This window comes from Palaemon carinicauda, chromosome 6 (assembly GCF_036898095.1).
Source record: "Palaemon carinicauda isolate YSFRI2023 chromosome 6, ASM3689809v2, whole genome shotgun sequence".
NCBI lineage: Eukaryota > Metazoa > Arthropoda > Malacostraca > Decapoda > Palaemonidae > Palaemon > Palaemon carinicauda.
Window position 1 is genome coordinate 145,106,827 of NC_090730.1, and position 22,500 is coordinate 145,129,326.

At 34.7% G+C, this 22,500-nt stretch overlaps 1 protein-coding gene across 1 annotated transcript in view; it reads right to left on the reverse strand.

Moving 5' to 3' along the window:
* Positions 1-22,500, reverse strand: part of LOC137643275 (protein turtle-like) — a 701,767-nt gene that overhangs the window by 196,791 nt on the left and 482,476 nt on the right. Inside the window, 1 exon segment of the mRNA XM_068376115.1 lies at positions 17,136-17,295. Coding sequence (XP_068232216.1) covers positions 17,136-17,295 — 160 coding nt within the window.

Genomic DNA, 22,500 nt, shown 5'->3' on the forward strand with positions numbered 1-22,500 from the left:
TGCTACTTTCCTCTTGGTAAGAGTAGATGAGAAATTTAAACTATTGTAAGCTATTCTAGGATAAGGACACTACAAATTCAAACCATTGTTCTCTAGTCCTCAGTAGTGCCATAGCCTCTGTACCATGGTATTCCACTGTCTTGTGGTACAGTTCTCTTACTTGAGGGTACACTCAGGCACACTAATCTATCTGTTTTATCTTCTAGTTTTCTTTTAAATGGTGTGTTGGGCTGGCTTAATAAAAAGGTCATGGATGCCTGTGGTTCATGAAATTGTTTTTGCCTTATCTATTTCTTTATCTTCCTCACACTATTTTCAAAACCATTCTTACTGTCCTCCCTTTAGTTGAAGTGGTTATCCTGGAGGGTACTTTGCTTTGCATGGTGTGTAGGCTCCGCCATGTTGATCAATTTTATCCAACTTTTTATCACTACTCTATGGGTTGTATCAATCACTTTATATATTTCTGAAGATATTAATTTTGTCGTCAATATTCTTTACCTAGTTTTTAAGTATGATTAATGTTTTTTATAGATATTAATTTTTATCCAGTATGGAGACATTGAACGAAATCCAGGACCATTACATTCCAGACTTTGCTAGTGTTTTCTACTGTATTGCAATATTCGTGGCCTGCATGCCAATATTCAAGACCTTACATTTGCGTCCAGACAGTACGATATTCTTTTATGCTCAGGAACTTTGTTTTTTAATATGAGGCATTCATCTGTGCTCCTTATTGCTGGTTTTAAGAAGCCAATAAATTTGAAACGAAGCCATTCCTGCTATGAATGTGGATATCATGAGACTCAATTGATAAAAGTTTACGACAGGCATAACAATTTCTATTTGCGTTCAATCTACTGGAATCTAGACATGTATGATTTTGTCTTAGATTGTCTTCTTACTATTACAGCTAAGATACAAGAGGATGATAGAAAGGTCTCTCTTATTTTTGTTGGCGATTTCAGTGTTCATCATACGGAGTGGTAAAATTATGTTTCTCCTACTGATCGCCATGGCTTAAGAGCTTTGTACTTTGCCTCTGAATCAGGCTGTGAGCAAATTATATGTGAAGTACTCACTGGTCTGGTAACTGCTTGGACCTTGTAGACTAATTATCAAGTGAAATACAAACCCTGGTTCAATGATGATTGTAAACGTTCTTAATTGGAAAAGTGGGAGGACTATCATCTTTGGGAGGGTAAACAGATCAGATATGACTTAAAATAGCTATACTCTGCTATACTCAAGAGAGTTTATACTTCAACTGAAAATGAATACAATCTAACCATAAAAGAAACCCATTCTAGTACAACCCAGGAACATAAGAGGCAAGCTACCCTTAAATTTACATTCTTTGGAGTAGACATAACAGTTCCCCCTTTACTTATACCAGATGGATGTCACTCACTGTTCAAAAGGAAAGGCAACCCTTTTGGCTGATGTGTTTGACAGTAATGAGAGAATAATGAGATACTTGATCTTCCGCATTCATGTTTTCCTGAAGTTAAATTAACTAGTTTAGCCTTTCGGATTCGTGAAATTAAAGCTCTCTTGATAAACCTTGATGGTTAAGGATGGGTAGCCTCAAGTGGAATTTTTTCTTTGTCTTTTATTGAGACTCCGGATTTCTTAGCTCTTAAGTTATCTTTTTGTCAGCAAGTTAGCAAGAAAAGGTTCTTTTAGCACTTGTTGGAGAATTGGTATGTTACTCCATTATGTAAATATGTTTATGATAGCTCAAGTCAAACTGCTTACCGCCCAGTTTTGGCAAAACGTCTAAATAGGTTTGCTGAAGGTAATCATCTGTTCCCTAGTTTGCAATTTGGCAATCGCAAAGGCCTTGGAGCATGCAATGACATTCTTCCAATCTCCAATGCTGTACAGAAATTCCTTGATAGTGGTCACGAAGTTCGTATGACTAGCCTTGATTTTAGTGCTGCCTTTGCCCGTGTTAATAACCAGGCCCTTTTTTCAAACTCAAACAGCTGGGAGTGGTTGGGTCTTTTCTTAGCATCATTATTGAAATTGAACCCTAATAAAACTCATAAGTATGATTGTAAGTAGGTCGAGGGCAGTGGCTCCTCAACATCAGGATCTCTACATTGATAAAGGTGTGTGTGTGTTTTTTTTTTTTTTTTTTTTTTAACACATTCTGCCTGTCTTCTTCAATTTCACAAAAAAAAATTAGCTTAAGAAAGTCTAGTCAAATTTTCGGTGATCAATCTTTTCTGAAGCGTTGTTTTAATTCTTTCATTCTGCCTTGTTTCTAGTATTGCTCTCCTGTCTGGTCTTCAGTTTCTGAATCTCATCTTAATTTGTCATTAAGATCTGCCCGGACAGTACCATCATGTAGGTAATATTAGGTATGCAGTTAATTCTAATAGTCATGCCTTCTCCAGCATGAAGTTCAGTATTACACAGTATTCTAGATGTTTTATTCCTGCTGTAAGCAAATTGTGATATGACCTTCCCAATTAGGTGGTTAAATCGATGGAACGTCAAAAATTCAAACACGCAGCGAATGTTTTTATGTTGAACAGGCTGACATAGGTCTATTTTCTTAGTTTATCTATGAAAGATCTATCTCAGTCCTGTTACCGTTCTTAAAATATGTTATTTTAATTGTTCATTACTTTTCTTGTATTTTATCTATTTTTCTCTCCTCACTGGGCTATCTTTCACTGTTTGAGTCCTTGGACTTATAGCATCCGGCTTTTCCAACTAAGGTTGTACCTTAGCTAATAATAATAATAATAATAACAATAATAATAATAATAATAATAATAATAATAATAAAAATAATAATAATAATTTTTTTTTTTTGGTGATTATCTGATTTTGTAATAATTCCCACAATGGATAGTTGTCGAAAGATATAAACCTACTCGTCAGTAATGACAGACCTCACGTAATGCAGAAATGTAAAGAAAATATTGGTTTGTATCCTTTGATACAAGAAACTACTATAATGTATAATTATAAGGCATACGATGAACAAAAAATCTTATCTTCTCATGACAAAAGAAAGATTTATGCCAGAGAGAGAGAGAGAGAGAGAGAGAGAGAGAGAGAGAGAGAGAGAGAGAGAGAGGGTAATATAAAATTGGTTCATCAAACAAATAAGTTTGTTCGTTTTTTGTTGCCCCACCTTAAGTGTGATACTTTGAACAGAAAAATTCCGATTTTTGGTATTTCAGGGGCTTGGGAATAGAAAACGGTTCACTGTTACGAGTCAAATATGGCGTAAAACGTCAATACATGAATAATTTCGGTAGTTAAACTTCGACTTGCGAAAACAATTGACAATACCAATACGCCATATGTGCAATTGAAAGAAATAAAAATCTTTTCGACCATTAATAAGCGCATTTATAAGAAAAAATGGTTCAATTTTTTTTTAACTTAGCCTGCCTCCCCTTTCTCTCTCTCTCTCTCTCTCTCTCTCTCTCTCTCTCTCTCTCTCTCTCTCTCTCTCTCTCTCTCTCTCTCAGGTGTCTAGTCGATCAATTTAAGGGAAAACTATAATAAAAATTTATCAAATTGGTATTGGTAAATTGAGTCTTCTGCTCAAATGAATATATACGACAACCATTGCAATTAAATATTTCTAGTTTTCGTAAATTATTACACGTACTCATAAATATTCAAACTTGCTATTAGTAGTAATGGTTATTTGCATAAACTCCATAGACAAAAGTACCGGTCTTTTCTCATTTTTTTCAATTAATGTGTCCGTACTGTTGATACATCCATATCATATCAGAAGTTTTCGTACTGTCTGCGTGGTAAAATAGACAAAATTCCGTACGTAATCCATACTCCCACACCCGTACTCTCTAGGTGGTGGTATTAGAACATAATCAACATGGATACGAGAACAAACAAACGTAGAGAATATTCTAACAACATGTAAGAAAAATATATGGACAGGGGGAGGACAAATAATGAGAATGCCAGATAATAAATGGACTTTAAGAATATCAAAATGGGTCCCTAGAGATATCAAAAGAAGAAGGGGAAGGAAAAGAAGATGGAGTGATGAGCTAAGAAAGTTTGCAGATATAGTCTGCCAGAGAAAGACCATAAACAGATGGGAATGGATGAATAAGTCTCAAGCCTTTGTCCTGCAGTGAAGTAGTTATGGCTGTTGATGATTATATATATATATATATATATATATATATATATATATATATATATATATATATATATATATATATATATATATATATATATATATATATATAAAGAGAGAGAGAGAGAGAGAGAGAGAGAGAGAGAGAGAGAGAGAGAGAGAGAGAGAGAGAGAGAGAGAGAGAGAGAGAGAGGAAATGTCTTAGCGTCCACATAGTTTCCAGAATAACAGGAAAACTGCATTTACGTTTCTCCATTTATTATTTGGTGTCGAGGCGTGTTTGAATCACTTCGTGACCCTTCACCAAGGTTACATTGCTTGAGTGAAGCAACTACACTTTAATATAAAGGCTATGGTGGTGAAAATACACGCAAAAATATTTTTAAAAATCTGAAATTAACAAAAATTGTTAAATGAAAACTTTAAGATTCTTTAAAGTGTAAAGGTTTCATTGCAGAGAAAAGACAGGAGCATCGAGACTATAAAATCATCATAAGGGAAGGTGCCACTCCAAATGGAATAGAGTCCGAGATCAATGCAGATCACAAACCTAAATTTCTGATGGAGCATGTAAGCTTCAAAAATTCATCTTCTTGGAATAAGAGAAGACGTTTCTGAAGAACCGACGTCAATCCCACAACAAAAATGGAATCGTAAGCTTCCACGAAGAAGGGGAGGGCTTGTGAGATCAGTCATGAAATTCTGTGAATCTATGACTTGTAGAAAATAATTTATGTGCTTAAAAATTGATCCTCAATTTTTATTTTTGTTTCAGAGAATCTAAAGTTCCCATAGCCTTTATTAAAGCTATCTTGATGAAATGTCACGAAGTGGATCGAAACACGTGTCGATACCAAATAATAAATGGAGAAACGTAAATGTAATTTTTCTGTCATCTAAAAACTACCTGAAGGACAATTTCTCCGGAGATGCTATCTTCGATTTTTGGATGCCACTAAGACATTATCAATTCATTATTAACGTAAAGTAACATATGCTTAAATACCATTATATATATATATATATATATATATATATATATATACAAACACACACACACACATATACAGTATATATGTATATATATATATATATATATATATATATATATATACACACACACACATATATATATATATATAATATATATATATATATATATATATATATATATATATATATATATATATATATATATATATATATATATATATATGAGAATGATAATGAGAGCAGTAGTTGGCTTCAACCAGGTGTAATCCGTAATGTGAGCTTGCAAGTCTTCGCAAGCAAAGCATTATATTTTCACATGGCCATACTTTAACCACCAAAAGATGCTTTTGTGCAATAATGTGCTGTGATGCAGGAGTAAATAAAACTTTCATCTGGATGAATAACAGCTTTTCTAAATGTTTAAATTTCAATGAAATCTAATTATCTAAATTTATCACTTTCTCCTTTCAATAATTTTTGTGTAAACAATGTTCCTCATATGGCCTGGTAAATAGTGAACTAAACTATAAATTACCAACCAGATAAATACGTAATTCAAAAATAACAATAACGATAATTACAACTAAAATGAAGAACGGGGTGAACAAGAAGACGAAGAAAAACCTTTCAAATATCGTCAAAGAAATTTTGAGCACCCCAATTTCACCGTTCAGTATCCACTAGTTGGTAGTATGTTGGCCCGGGCACCAGCCACCCATTGAGATACTACCGCTAGAGAGTTATAGGGTCTTTTGACTGGCCAGACAGTATAGTAGAGTAAGGCAATTTTGGACAGAGGCAATTTTGGACAAGTAAGGCAAATATTGGACAGATACAATATCTCTAAAACTTTTATAATTTTCAAAAACTATAATGCTATTAGAAATTGTCCAACCTTCTACTTTATAAATATTAGTATGTCTGGTTTTTAAAAAGTATTAAGTACCCCTACGTAAACTGTTGAATATGGGTGTCCAATAAACAAATTAGTGGATGATGCTAAAGGAAGGTTTAAAACAAAAAATGAATGAAAACATATGGAATATCTAGTGTCCAATTTTGCCTCGCCTTGAAAAATGGTAAGGCAATTTTGGACACTTAATTTAAAAAAAAAAAAAAAACATCATTTCATAATGTTAAGTTATTAAGTAATAGATTTTGTAAACTATCTGTCTATCTATCTATCTATCTATCTATCTCTCTCTCTCTCTCTCTCTCTCTCTCTCTCTATATATATATATATATATATATATATATATATATATATATATATATACATACACACACACACATACATATATATATATATACATATATATATATATATATATATATATATATATATATATATATATATATATATTCATAATAATTTCAACTAGAAATATAGATAAAGGATAGCTCTTTGAAAATATTTTCTATCATTTATTTCAATAGAAAATCATATTGATTTATAAGAAAATGAAAAAGGAAAAGTTTTCTTTTCATAGAAAATGATAATCAAACCTATTACTAATGAGAAAATAGGGACAAGTACAAAATTGGAAATAAAGGTGAACAATTCAATATATACTATAGCCATATACGTGACAATCTAAATGCTTGAATATATGACGGGTCTATTTAATTCAACCGAATGCTCTAAAAACAGCTTCAGTTCTTTTAAATATGGCACTAAACAGTTTCTTTGAGGCATGGGTTCCATAAATAAAGGACTATTAATTCCATCTGTAATTTGAAAAAGGTATGTATCCGTTTGGTGCTCTGGATACTACTCTACTTCTAATGCCCGGCAGTTGATCTTACTGGAATTAGTATGGACCGGCAGGGGTCACTTGCCTTATTTAGATAGGCGCTGCGCATCACTAAGAAACTGGCTATTCTTTGATGAATTTAGCCTATGAATCCTCTATGGATTTAGTCAGTCTATGGAAAGCGAAAATGGAAGAATTGTCAACAGTCCCGGCCGTAGTGGGTTGCTAAGAAACTCCCGGTTTGTAAATACTAAAGAAAAATTGAAAATTGGTAATTGAAATGTTAGAACCATGAATCAAACTGGGAAGTTACAGCTAGTAGAGAATGAATTTATGAAATATAGTTTGGATATCTTTGCCCTAAGGAACAGATGGAGTTAGAAGAGAAGGGGTAGGAATAATGATGATGATACCAAGAGCAGAAAAGGCATTAACCAAATGGAGAGCTGTAGGTAGCAGATTGTTACTTACAAAAATTATTATTATTATTATTATTATTATTATTATTATTATTATTATTATCATTATCCTTATTATTATTATTATTATTATTATTATTATTATTATTATTATTATTATTATTATTATTATTATGAGTTATTAGGGCCTATAGAAACCAGAGAAAAAGAGAATTTTTCGCGAGTTCTAAATGGCTTCGGAAGAAAATCGTGATTCTCCAAATGGATTCAGAAGAAATTACCATAGACTTAGCGACTTAGCTTGGAATTCTGAATGATTCCAGATGCGAATCTGAACGACTTCGAAAGAAAACCCTGAATCTCCGAATGTCTTCAGAAGAAATAGCCGTAGACTTAGCATAGAGTTCTGAATGTGTCCAGAACGGAATCTTCACGGAGCTGTAAATCAAAATCAAATCACGTAATTTATCATCACCATCATCATCATAATTTTTCGCGAGTCCTAAACGGCTTCGGGAGAAAATCTTCGTGCATCTCCAAAAGGATTCAGAAGGAATATCCATAGACTTAGCATGAAATTCTGAATGACTCCAGAAATCTCTGAACGACTCCGGAAGAAAATCTTCCTGAATCTCCTCTCCAAATGACTTCAGACGAAATAGCCGTAGACTTAGCATAGAGTTCTGAATGACTCCAGAACGGAATCTTCCCGGAGCAGTTCTGAACGGCTCCGCCCCGGTTTCCAAAAGACTTCTGAAGACCTGATCTCTCTTTTTTTTCTTTTTTTAAACATACCTTGCAACACCTCACGATCTGTATGTACTGTAGCTATGGAAGTTTACGCAGTGAACATTGGGAGGAGGATTTCACTTTACTCACAGAGCTCGCGTTCTGGCGGAACAGGTAACTGACTGTGAGAATTTTGTTACAACTACAGGATGAACTGGAGGCTATTCGGAACACCATCATCTACAGATAGTTTGGATAGGTGCTGCCGAAGTTGGCGAGCTAAGATCATAATGTAAGCGCCTTGAAGGATAATTTGCTTGCAGTTTAGCGACGATGTCCTATAATTGGATTGCATTGGTGCAAAGCGGTGAGCGACGTGTGTTTCTTCAAAATTCGGCATTGAAGATAGAAGATATCAGGACGGCATTGGTAAATATATCGTGTTGCTCATCGTCGACTTTAGTATAATGGCGTATAGTGTATGCCGAGAAATCAATGGCATCCATGTCTTAACCCATCGCCCTTATAGGTAAAGATATGAAAGCCATCGATATCTCCGAGGAATCTGACGAACCGAGGACAAACAACACTGAAATGTCTCTTGAAATCTCGAAGGAGACTGGCGAACTAAGCAAAGAAGATCTTGAAAAAACTATAAAAGACAGAAGAGAATAGAGAAGGAAAGCCTTTATATGAAGAAGTATAAAAGATAGCCTTTAATTATAGAGGTAAGTCAACTAAAAACTGAGGTCAAATAGCCTCTACTATTAGCGGTTAGTCGCCTTAAAACAGAGGTCTCAAAGAGCCTCTAGTTCTAGAAATAAAGCACCAAAAAATAAAGGTCAAAGAGCTTTTAATGTTAGAGGTAAGGGGATTAAAATAAAGGTCAAAGAAACTCTAATGCTAGAGTATAGCACCTCAAAATAGAGGTCAAAGAGCCTCTAATGTTAAAAGTAAGGAGCCTCAAAATAGAAATCAAAGACCTTCTAATGCTAAAAGTAAGGAGCCTCAAAATAGAGGTCAAAGAACCTCTAATACTAAAAGTAAGGAGCCTCAAAACAGAGGTCAAAGACCCTCTAATGCTAAACGTAAGAAGCCTAAAAATAGAGGTCAAAGAGCCTCTAATGCTCAAAGTAAGGAGCCTCAAAATAGAGGTCAAAGAGCCTCTAATGCTAAAAGTAAGGAGCCTCAAAATTGAGGTCAAACAGCCTCTAATGCTAAAAGTAAGGAGCCTCAAAATAGAGGTCAAAGACCCTCTAATGCTAAATTTAAGAAGCCTCAAAATAGAGGTCAAAGAGCCTCTAATGCTTAAAAGTATGGAGCCTAAAAATAGAGGTGAAAGAGCCTCTAATGCTAAAAGTAAGGAGCCTCAAAATAGAGGTCAAAGAGCCTCTAATGCTAAAAGTAAGGAGCCTCAAAATAGAGGTCAAAGAACCTCTAATGCTAAACATAAGAAGCCTCAAAATAGAGGTCAAAGAGCCTCTAATGCTAAAAGTAAGGAGCCTCAAAATTGAGGTCAAACTGACTCTAATGCTAAAAGTAAGGAGCCTCAAAATAGAGGTCAAAGAGCCTCTAATGCTAAACGTAAGAAGCCTCAAAATAGAGGTCAAAGAGCCTCTAACGCTTAAAGTATGGAGCCTAAAAATAGAGGCGAAAGAGCCTCTAATGCTAAAAGTAAGAAGCCTCAAAATAGAGTCAAAGAGCCTCTAATGCTAAAAGTAAGGAGCCTCAAAATAGAGGTCAAAGAACCTCTAATGCTAAACATGAGAAGCCTCAAAATAGAGGTCAAAGACCCTCTGATGCTAAAAGTAAGGAGCCTCAAAATAGGGGTCAAAGAGCCTCTAATGCTAAAAGTAAGGAATATCAAAACAGAGGTCAAAGACCCTCTAATGCTAAAAGTAAGGAGCCTCAAAATAGAGGTCAAAGACCCTCTAATGCTAAAAGGAGTCTCAAAATAGAGGTCAAAGAGCCTCAAAGAGCCTCTAATGCTAAAAGTAAGGACCCTTAAAATAAGAGGTCAAAGAGCCTCTAATACTAAAAGTAAGGAGCCTCAAAATAGAGGTCAAAGAGACTATAATGCTAAAAGTGAGCAGTCTCAAAACAGAGGTCAAATAGCCTTTAATGCTCAAAGTAAGGACCCTCAAAATAGAGGTCAAAGACCCTCTAATGCTAAACTAAGGAGCCTCAAAATAGAGGTCAAAGACCCTCTAATGCTAAAAGTAAGGAGCATCAAAATAGAGGTCAAAGACCCTCTAATGCTAAACGCAAGGAGCCTCAAAATAGAGATCAAAGAGCCTCTAATGCTAAAAGTAAGGAGCCTCAAAACAGAGGTCAAAGAGCCTCTAATGCTAAAAGTAAGGAGCCTCAAAATAGAGGTCAAAGACCCTCTAATGCTAAACGTAAGGAGCCTCAAAATAGAGGTCAAAGACCCTCTAATGCTAAAAGTGAGCAATCTCAAAATAGACTCAAAGAGCCTCTAATGCTAAAAGTAAGGAGCCTCAAAATAGAGGTCAAAGAGACTCTAATGCTGAAAGTGAGCAATCTCAATATAGAGGTCAAAGAGCCTCTAAATGCTAAAAGTAATGAGCCTCAAAATAGAAGTCAAAGGCCCTCTAATGCTAAACGTAAGGAGCCTCAAAATAGAGGTCAAAGACCCTCTAATGCTAAACGTAAGGAGCCTGAAAATGGAGATCAAAGACCCTCTAATGCTAAAAGTAAGGAGCCTCAAAATAGAGGTCAAAGAGACTCTAATGCTAAAAGTGAGCAGTCTCAAAATAGAGGACAAAGAGCCTCTAATGCTAAACGTAAGGAGCCTCAAAATTGAGGTCAAAGACCCTCTAATGCTCAAAGTAAGGAGCCTCAAAATAGAGGTCAAACAGCCTCTAATGCTAAAAGTAATCAGCCTCAAAATAAGAGGTCAAAGACCCTCTAATGCTAAAAGTAAGTAACCTCAAAATAGAGGTCAAAGAGAGACTAATGCTTAAAGTGAGCAGACTCAAAATAGAGGTCAAAGGGCCTCTAATGCTAATTTTTAGTAAGGAGCCTCAAAATAGAGGTAAAAAACCCTCTAATGCTCAAAGTAAGGAGCCTCAAAATAGAGGTCAAAGACCCTCTAATGCTAAAAGTAAGGAGCCTCAAAATTGAGGTCAAAGACCCTCTAATGCTAAACGTAAGGATCCTCAAAATAGAGGTAAAAAACCCTCTAATGCTCAAAGTAAGGAGCCTCAAAATAGAGGTCAAAGAGCCTCTAATGCTAAAAGTAAGGAGCCTCAAAATTGAGGTCAAAGACCCTCTAATGCTAAAAGTAAGAAGCCTCAAAATAGAGGTCAAAGAGCCTCTAATGCTAGAGGTAAAGCACTTCAAATTAGAGATCAAAGAACATATAATGCTAAGATTATAGTACCTCAAAATAGAGGTCATGGAGCCCTTAATACTAAAGGTATGGCACCTCAAAACAGAGCTTAAATATCCTCTAATGTTGGAAGTATGGCACCTCAAAATAAAAGGTCAAAGAGCCTCTAATGCTAGAGGTAAGGTACCTCAAAATAGAGGCCAAATAGTCTGGCCTATTCTTTGTATATTCACCTTATGCATTGGTTTCCTACGTGCCAGCGTTTTTCTGCGCCTTCACCAAAAACTGTACTTCAGCAGAATCTGAGCACAAACAGCATCCTGTGCGCCAACGCTCCAGTACTCTCCTTCACACTCGCGCGAGAGGCAAAAAGAATTAAAACTTTTTGACAGGTTAAAATTGACACGTTCCCTTCCCCGCAAACGCATGACAGCATGCCCGCAGGGCAAAAAGGGAAGAGGCTTCACAGAAGGGTTCAAGATCCCAAAGATTCCATCTTACAAGGCGAATCAAATGATTCCCCTGAAGAAAGGAAAGATGAATACTGTGAAGAACTGCAGAGTATAATAGGCGAGAACCTAGAGAGATATGAAAATTGTGATTAATGACTTCAATGCTAAAGTTGGAAAGAATAATCAAGGGATAGAAAATGTGATGGGCGTTGAGGTTCTTGGCGAAGTTGCAAATGAAAATGGGGCACATTTTATAAGTTATTGTTCAACAAATAATTTTGTTACTGGAGGTACTCTTTTCCAGCACAAGGAGATCTACAAATATACAAGGACTTCACCATGTGGCAATTACAAATATCAAATAGATCACATAGCCATTGATAGAGAAGGAGGACTCTGGGAAATGTAACAAGCTATAGAGGTGCAGTTATTGGTAGTGATCACCAGCTCCTCATTGCCACACAAATATAAAAACTGAAAGAACCCAACAGAAATGTAGATAGAATACCTAAGTTTGATACAACTAAGCTTCTAGAGGATGAGCACAGAAATCTTTGTAACTGAATGTAGGAATCGATTTACAGTCTTAAGAGACTTTAAGAGACAAAATTTTGGGACATGCAGTTACAAGGAGAAAACCATGGATATCAAATGATACTTGGGATACTATAAAAAGAAGACAAAGACAGAAATTGATTTCTTAAAGTTTTCGAGGAAGTAATGAAAATTACAAGGCAGAGCAAGCCAAGTATTTCAGTATTGATAGTGAGGTCAAAAGAAATATCAGGAATAATTGGAGAGAATATTTAGACAGGAAAGCTGATGAGGCTGACAAAGATATGAATTCAGGGAGTGGTTTTGTTGTAGGAATTGCTCTTGGAAATATTAATGAAATCTCTATGGAGAAAAAAGAAGCATATACCCATCAAAAAGAAAGATGGATCTGTTATAACAAAAGAACATGAAGAAAAGTAACGTTGGATTGAACACTTTAGTGAGGTCATGAATAGGAAATACGAAGGGAATAATTTGGTTGATATACTGAAACTGATGAAGACCTTGATGTGCCCAAGAATGAATTAGGTGTGTTTGAAGTCGAAGCTATTCTTAAAAAGAAACTCAAAAGATGGAAAGCCCCTGGATACGGAGGAATAACTGCTGAGATGATATTGCCATAAAAAGAAGTGACTCCCAGATTACCTACAAGATTATTTTGTAGAATGTGGCGTGAAGAGGCAAAGCCTTATGTATGGGAGCTAGGAGTGCTGGTGAAAATGACAAAAAAATATCTGACTGATTGCAATCATTACAGAGGGATCACACTTACGTCAGCTGTCATGAAAATATATAGAATGCTCATTTAAAGAGACTAGAGAGAAAGATTGATGAAAAGTTGAGAGATGAACAAGCAGGATTTAGAAAAGGTAGAAGTTGTACTGACCAAATTTTCATTTAAGACATGTGGTACAGCAATATGTAGAATATAGAATTCCACTTTTGATGGTATATGTGGGCTAAGAAAAAGCTTTTGATTATGTGCTCTGGCAAATTTTGTGGAAAGTCCTGCGACATTAAGGAGTTCCTCTCAAATATGTAAATTTAATTGTCTGTTCATAAGCATAGCAAATGCAAAGTTAATGTTAGTGGCGTCTTATCAAACGAATTTCCAGTAAAAAGTGGAGTACTCTAAGGGAATGTGTTGTTACCTATGTTGTTTATCCTCCTCATAGATTTTGTAATGCATAGATCGGTTGGGGATGGTGGAGAAGGATTGGACTGGATTGGTAACAGAAAATTAGGAGACCTAGAGTATGCTGATGACGCTGCCCTAATTAGCAGAACACCACAGGGCTTGGAAAGCTTGCTTACCAGAATGCATGAAAAATCACATGAGGTTGGGCTCGAGATAAATAGAAGAAAGATGATGAGAACGGAATATGCAATGGAAGATGAAATATCTTTGGAAGGATAAAGGATTAATGAGGTAGAATTATTTAAACATTTATGAACTATGATATCTAATATAGGAGCTTTAGAATTTGAGTTTAATGAAAGATTGAAAAAAGCAAATCAGAGGATGGCTAGGTTAAGTCAAATTTGGAAATCAGGTCGCCTAAAATTACATATAATAATCAGGCTATATATCAGTTTAGTGATATCGGTGTTACTGTATGGTCGTGAATCTTGGTATATTAATGAAACTCATTTTGTAGAAGTGAGAACAAAGCCCTCAGAATAATATTGGGTGTTAAATGACAGGACAGGATTAGAAATGAAACTAAGAGAGATTACTCGAGCGCCACATGTGGATGAGATCATGGTGAGGGGTAGATGGAGATGGTTTGGGGATGCTCTTTGTTTTCCCTAAGAGACATTAGTTCACCAAACTTTAAACTGGCCTCCACAAGGCACTAGAAGAGTTGGAAGACTCAGGACTATAAAGCATGAAGTAGGATATTGTAATTGGAGAAGTATTGAATTAAAAGCTGAAGATAGAGACGACTAGCGAAATCTAATTGAGGCCCTTTGCGTCAATAGGCGTGGGAGGAGATGATGATGATAATATGTGGGCAGTGGCTTCAAGCATCTAGCTCAAGGCGAGTCACTTAGCCTCCTTCTTCCTCTAAAAACCCTTTTGTTGCTCTACCCATGCAAAATAATGGACGATCCTTAATATCTTCCAAAATAATTTGAATTTCTTTTTTATTTATTTTATTTTAGGTATAAATAAATCCTTATCATTCACTATCGGGACTATCCTAGCAGTTTAATTATCACTATTTATTACCCTGGTCAATTCAGATTTTTTTGTATTTACGTTAGTGTTTGCAGACATTTTTTCTTAAAGAATCGAGAGATATTTGGTTGCTTTGTATTTCCACGATTTGTCATGTTTCTATCTCTCTTTGTGTTTTTCCTTTTATTTTTCTTCATTTCATCTTTTTTTCTTAAATCTTCGATTGTATCCCTTTCTTTTGTAGGTAAAAGTATCTCTTTGATGGCTCGTTCATAGTATGAGGTAACAATGATAAGAATAAAATGGATAGGTACAACTTAGGACGAATATTGTTTATGGGATCAGCTTTGCCCCTCCTTGATGTATCTATCATGCTGTTCACTCTAATGTTGCTCCATTTAACACCATATCAAAAAGGCAACATGACAGTTATCAACATGGAAATTAGCAGGAACAGTGAAAATATATTCTATTTCAATTCCTGAAATTTTCATTTGGATATGTGAATTATTATAGGAACAATGTATACAGTAGAGTTTTTTTTTTTTTAGATATTTCTAACATTTGGGTTGACACCCCTCTCGAGGATGTTACCATGTTTTGGTAAATCTTTTTGAAGGTTTCACCCCCTGAGTGTGAACAGCTTTAAGAGTGTCCCCAGTATTAAATAACTTTTTGAAAATCATATCATAACCATCGAGCTAGAAAGAAACTTTTTTCTTTTTTAATGTAACTCACTTTTAGGGTGTCACCATGGGCAGACACCCCTATTACTGCACCCCTTATGTCTTATTTTGAATTTTTATGATTACATATATGCACATTTATACATAAAAGTATATTTGTGTGCTCGAATACAAAGTTTGATTTACATATTCATATAGTAAGGCAAAATTGGACAGTTTTCAAAACCATGGTCGGGCAAAATTGGACAAGCAAACTTACTCACTTTTTTCTTGGCGAGGCAAAATTGGACAATCTTGGATTACGGACACAAAAATTTATGTCAGTCTATAATTTTTTTCTTACATATTTATATTGATAGGGATCACAAATTGTCATAGTTTGCCCAACTGAGCGTTGGCGCTTAACAGAGATACAGACGTGTCCAAAATTGCCACACTGTCCAAAATTGCCTCGCCTCTGAGATATTTTTTTTATTACTGTAATACGAGAATTTCTAATTCTTTGATGATTATGAAACAAGCCATTTTTATAGATGAGACCTCCCTCTCTTGAAAACATGTTTGGTATTTGGTCATAAATTATTAATATAGATTTTGTACAAAGGTTACTAAAAAGGTGTCCAAAATTGCCTAACCCTACTATACTACATTAGATCGTTCTCTCTGTTTACGGTTCATTTTCCCTTTGCCTACACACACACACACTCAGCAAATAGTCTGGTCTATTATTTACTTACTTCCTTATGTCCTCATACACCTGACAACACTGAGATTACCAAACAATTATATACCTAAGCGGTTACTGCACTGTAATTGCTCAGTGGCCACTTTCCTCTTGTTAAGGGTAGAAGAGACTCTTCAGCTATGGTCAGCAGCTCTTCTAGGAGAGGGACACTCCAAAATCAAACCATTGTTCTCTAGTCTTAGGTAGGGCCATAGCCTCTGTACCATGGTCTTCCACTGTCTTGGGTTAGAGTTCTCTTGCTTGAGGGTACACTCGGGCACGCTGCGCTGTTTCTCTTCCTCTTGTTTTGTTAAAGTTTTCATAGTTTATATAACAGATTTTATTTTAATGTTACTCTTATTAAAAAATTTATTTTTCCTAGTTTCCTTTCCTCACTGGGCTTATAGCATCCTGTTTTTCAAGCTAGGGTTGTAGCTTAGCAAGTAATAATAATAATAATAATAATAATAATAATAATAATAATAATAATAATAATAATAACCGAGGCAAAACCAGCAAAATTGAAGACTGGAAATAGAAACGGAGGTATAGTAGGTTAAAAAGTGAGAGCAGCTACGGGACAAGAGAACACTGCAAAGACCGAGTAATGAAAGAAGTAGATTAAATTAATTTTGCTTAAATGGGTTGTAAATTAGCGTTTCTTCTTCATTAGGGTAGTGGTGGTGAAGGGGGTTGGGAGTAGAGGAACGGAGAATAATATCGCCATTATTATTTTACCGGTCGAGTAGCAATTCTAATTGGAAAAGCGGAATGTGCAGGCCCAAGGGTCAAAGATAGGAACTATTGCTCTCCTCATTGGATCGCGTTGTATTGCTTTTTTAGGTTCTATATATCGAAATTGTCGATTGATTGATTGATTTGAGGTTTTCTGGCATCCTAACATCTAAGGTCATTGACGCCGAACGAAATTGTCGAAGTAATTTACGGTCATGGTCAGGATGTTAACACGAATATTAGTATCAATACCATTATCAAAATAACGACAACAATACTGATATTATTGATATTGATAATAATAATAATAATAATAATAACAATAATAATAATAACACTAATAATAACAATAATAATAGTAATGAAATTAATAATAATAATAATAATAATACGGAAAGGTTATGGATACTTACACAGTACATTGAGAGATGCAAGAGGACTCATAACTTTGCCAACGATATTTGTTACCTGGCACTGATAGGTACCACTGGCACGACGACTAACTCTCTGCAGTACAAGGTTTTTCCCTTGTGCCAAAACTCCCGTTTGTAGGTTGGTCTCCAGACGTTCGCCCTGGGAAGGATAAGGGAATAAGTGTTACAGGAAGTATTGACGGAAAGAGAATGGTCAATCATGCAGAAAACGTTTTTTTGGAAATTATGAAAATATTGAAGAAAAACAAGAGCATCAACAATATCAAAAGATGGATAACAATAACCTGTAAAGATAAGCTATAAATTATAATGATGTTTAGGTGGAATGAAGATGATATTAAAGCAATAACAATAAGAGTTGATTGGAATTTAAAACCATATCAAACCAGTCTTTCCATAAACAAAGGTTTCGTTACTTAAAACTCAGTAACATCATTACATGCATATTGCACAAGTGCGAGGACCAACCTTTTAATAGCCTGTTTTTTTCACTAGGTCTCATATATACGAACCTAGAGCAAATACATTCCAAATTTTGCGACGGTGAAATAATCACCAATGACCCATTTATGCCATTGCCAGTCTCAAATGGGCCAACTTTGAAATTCATTGTTTAGAACCTCCACATGGGTATTTGCAATTCAATTTGCATGATGTATGTGGTACGAATTTCATTAAAACAATTTTCAAAGGGGGTGAACTCTAACGAGGCACAAATAAAAGAAAAGCTCCTTTATATTGACTGAGTGCACATATTTAAACGCAAGTCACCCCAGCGATGTACACACTTCAACATTAAAACAAAAAAGACGATAAATATTCAGAAAAATCAAACCAAAGTATTTCACCAACAGCAAACGGCACGAAACAACAATAACAAACAATCAAAAGTGGCAACAGAAAATTAACCGGAGCTCCATTCCGAAGGCAGAAACAGAATTCGAAAACAATCGGACAGTGCCGGAATACATTTGACTGTGAACCTGACATTTATGACATCGAAGTGGTGACCGATCGCGGGATCCAGTCAAAACAGCTTTGGGCAATCAACATTTTCTTTTCTCTCCGTAAGTCGTTGAGTTTTTTTCTATCCAACTTGTTTTGATAATTTCCTTTGCCATGCATAAATGTTTTTATACCCCTATTATATATACAGCCCTTTTTAATCTTTATTTCTAATGATTTTTTCCCGTCCTCTTATTCCTTCATTTTCATTCATTAATTTTTAACATTTTCAAGTTGCTTTTCAATTATTCAACAATTAAACAGATAAAAACACATGAATTAACATTTCAACCAATCACGGTATACTAAGAGAAACCTCTTTGATCCTTGGTCAATTTTTTTTTTTCACTTATGCTGTAAAGTTCTCTCCGAAAGCGAAGCACCACAGGTTTTCATGTAACATTCCAACAATTTATCTAAATCTAAATCTGATAGTCAGAGGTGTCAAAATATTTTGAAATAGATATGCGGAATAGCAGGGGCGAGAGAGAGAGAGAGAGAGAGAGAGAGAGAGAGAGAGAGAGAGAGAGAGAGAGAGAGAGAGAGAGAGAGAGAGAATATAACAAAATTGTACTTACTAGAAAAATTTGACATTTTTGTAAATGGGAAAACTATCCGTAAACGACAGAAAAACTTCAACTTGGAGATAAATGAAAATAAAACAATTAAATTCGTGGCGTAAGCTATAAGTTCTTTAACATTCTATTGATTAAAAATACAGAAACCGGCCTTCGCCAAAAAGGTTTAAAATTTGTGAAACTGGATATTACTACTGCAAACAATATCATGGAGCCTATATAACTAAATATACATATTATACATATATACATGGATATATATATGTAATATACTGTGCATACACACAAATACATATATAACACACTGACAAATATATTATATATATATATATATATATATATATATATAAATTAAATTACATATACTGTATATATATATATATATATATATATATACACATATACATATATACATATATATATATATATATATATATATATATATATATAATTTAATCTACATAAATAGCATGAAAGGCAAGGTTTAGAAATATTAATTTCATTTTTCAAGTGGAATGCGATATTTCTATTTCTCTTATATAATGATATGAATAAAAAAAATGCTATAATTTTACATGTTGAATGTTTGCACCTTGTAAATATTATATATCTTGATTTAACCGGTTTTCTTCACAAACGCAAGAAAAAAATAGCTTAAAATAAAAAAGCTATAATCAACTGTAGTCGGGGACCTAACACAATGGCCTCTGAGAATATTCTTAAGCTAATATTGTCAATATTCTCAGGTGGCCTTCATGGAGTTAAAGAACATTATTATATATAAAAAAAAAATGTCCAGAAATAAGTTTTGCTTTATACCTATAATCTTTTACAAGACTGAAATGTGGTTTTCCAAAAATTCTTTATGTGATTTGAACGATTTTGTTGAGTTTTTGGTATCCAGAATGAGCAAGTTTGAATTTAGGACTTCACACAACTACGGGATATTAGTACAGCAAGAGCCCGTGTTTAGCCACAAGGGTCAGGCAATATTCAACAACAAAAAATAATGACTAGCCAGACATAGGAAAATTCTAAATAAAATACAGGAACTTCGCTGGGACTGGGTATCACAGGCAGAGTTCCTAGCCTGTCACTATAGGCTGGATCTTACCCTGCCTAAAAGGGGCCACAGGAGACTACGTCCCTTACTGGGCCAAGGGGGACTATGTCCCTAAACTGTCACAGGGGATTGTGTATTCGTTGCCACACGTCACTAACCCAGGCTGGGAAAGGGGAGAGAGAGAGAGAGAAAGGGACATCATCTACAGTAGATCTATATTTCTAAAAGGATCGCCGTCAATTCAGGTTCATCTCAAGTCACTTTGACATTTGACAAAAGAGTTAAATATAGCCCTGGGTAAAATTCGTCTTACTCGATGTGAGAGAGGGTTTCAATATGTAAGCACCCCCAACTGCACTATGTTGAAATAAGCGTGTTCAAGCATGACCAACACAGAATAAAGACAACGCCCCCGAGTCTGAGTGACTTGAAAACCAACCACCCAGGAGAATTTCGGTCCGTTTGTACATAAAACGGGTACCCAAGAGACGTAAGCAACTATGGACAAGTTGTTAATTGACATATGGTCACATGAATATACTTATATTAACAGCTAACATGAATACAAGTAAAAAACTCGAAGGCTCATAATCATGAACAATAGAAAGATTAGATTTTGCATCCATCAAAATAAGGCTTAGTTGTAAAAAAAATTTTTAAACAATTTATCTATACAAACGCTTAAAAATACGTTGTGTCCCGAGAAAAAGACAGATGACTTTTGGTGATATACAACAAAAGAGTTCAAGACCTCTTAACCATACACTCATAAATTGTTGTTATTTAGATCTGGAAACCTAAACAAGATGAAAAAGTGCCAGTTCCACTCATCATGTACAGAATTTATCCAGTATTTTTCATATTTTCAGTTTTTTACCCAACTTTTCCATATAGATTTAGGAAGGATCTAGGAAAAAGAATTAGTTATTACATGGCAAACAACGCAAAATATTAGCTGAAAGTCAGTAATAACTGTAAAATGTTAAAAATTGTATATCAAACCGTAATACATGAAGCAATACAAGTTTTATTGTAATATATTTTAGAATTTAGACAATCACCTCATTTTTTACTAAAATATCTATTTTGCCACACAGTTACACAAGAACAATTTGTACCTATCGTACTTGAAAAGGGTTAAAGAACTGGAGAGTCCAATATAAATGAAGTGTTGAAATTACTAAAAGGGAAGTTAACTTTGTGAGTCATCGTTTAATTCTGAATGACCTGACAAGAAGTTGCAGTCAAGATGAGTGATGAAGGGCGATTCAACAAGACCCTTCACACGGGGATAAAGGAATCAAAGACTTTCTTCCCCATGGCAATCAGCGGTTTGATTAAATTCGATTTTGTGACTGAAAAGTGCCCCAGACGAATTAAAACGTTTGACATCATGTTCCTGTTCAAACACCCCAATTGCAACAACCGTCCCATTAAAACTTTGTTAACACTAGAAAAGTTTTCAGATAGTTCTAATCTACTACTTCTCCTATCGATACTTTTCCCTGATACAGTGTTCGATAGTTCTGCTTCATTCACACTCCAAATCTCTCTCTCTTTCATCTTGTAACCTTATATGAGTAAGAATAGACCATTCTTGACGTCGTAACACTCGTTAAGCCATCTGCTACCCTTATCACTTTGCAAACCTCAATTTCCCTTCGATTACACGGTTCAGCAACTGCATCTCTCCTTCTATTATCATTTTAAAAACTCTCTCACGTTTTACAAATTGAAGCGGATAGTTGTTCCATTCCCCATTTCTCTAGAAAGTTTCTCCTTTAAGCAACAGAAAAAAAAGTCGATCAAATATTTACAAAAACCCTTAAACCCAGACACCTTTTAATATTTCATCCTCTAGTTCCCGTCTTATATAGTGAATAGCTCTTTTGATAAAAAAAAACCTAAAAAAAAATGACCTCACTTTTATCTTCACATCTTTCATACGCTACACCAAGTTCTTGAAATATAAACTCCATAAAGATATTTGTATACTCTTCAGATGACATTTAGCTTTCGCATTGTATCTTCCACGATGTTTATCCGAATTTAATTTAATTTCCAAATTTAATTTTTGTTTTCAATGAGTGCCGTCAAAATCAGATTTGGTTATATTTCAAACGAGAGAGAGAGAGAGAGAGAGAGAGAGAGAGAGAGAGAGAGAGAGAGAGAGAGAGAGAGAGAGAGAGAGATATTTTCCAAAGAGTATATCTGATAAGTGGTCATAATATAATTTGCACATCAAATAATATACTGCACGCAATGAAAACGTTGCTTCTAATTTCTTGACTGAAATAACCATTGCAGAATTTCTAACTGGAGCCATGGAAACTCCAGAGTAGATTAAATTTATAGTTAACAAATACAATAAAAGGGGGTTTTATCTTTTTTAATAGGATCAACCCTTTAAAGGAAATAAGCTAAATGTTGAAATAATTGTGCGTATGTGTATATATATATATATATATATATATATATATATATATATATATATATATATATATATATACACGTACACGTATACATAATGTATGTGTTTGTGTACGTAAAACTATGAAAATACTGAGTCAATCCTGACTGATTTTCTAACCACAGGCAAACATACATTATATATATATATATATATATATATATATATATATATATATATATATATACATACATATATATATACACACATATATATGCGTAAAAATCA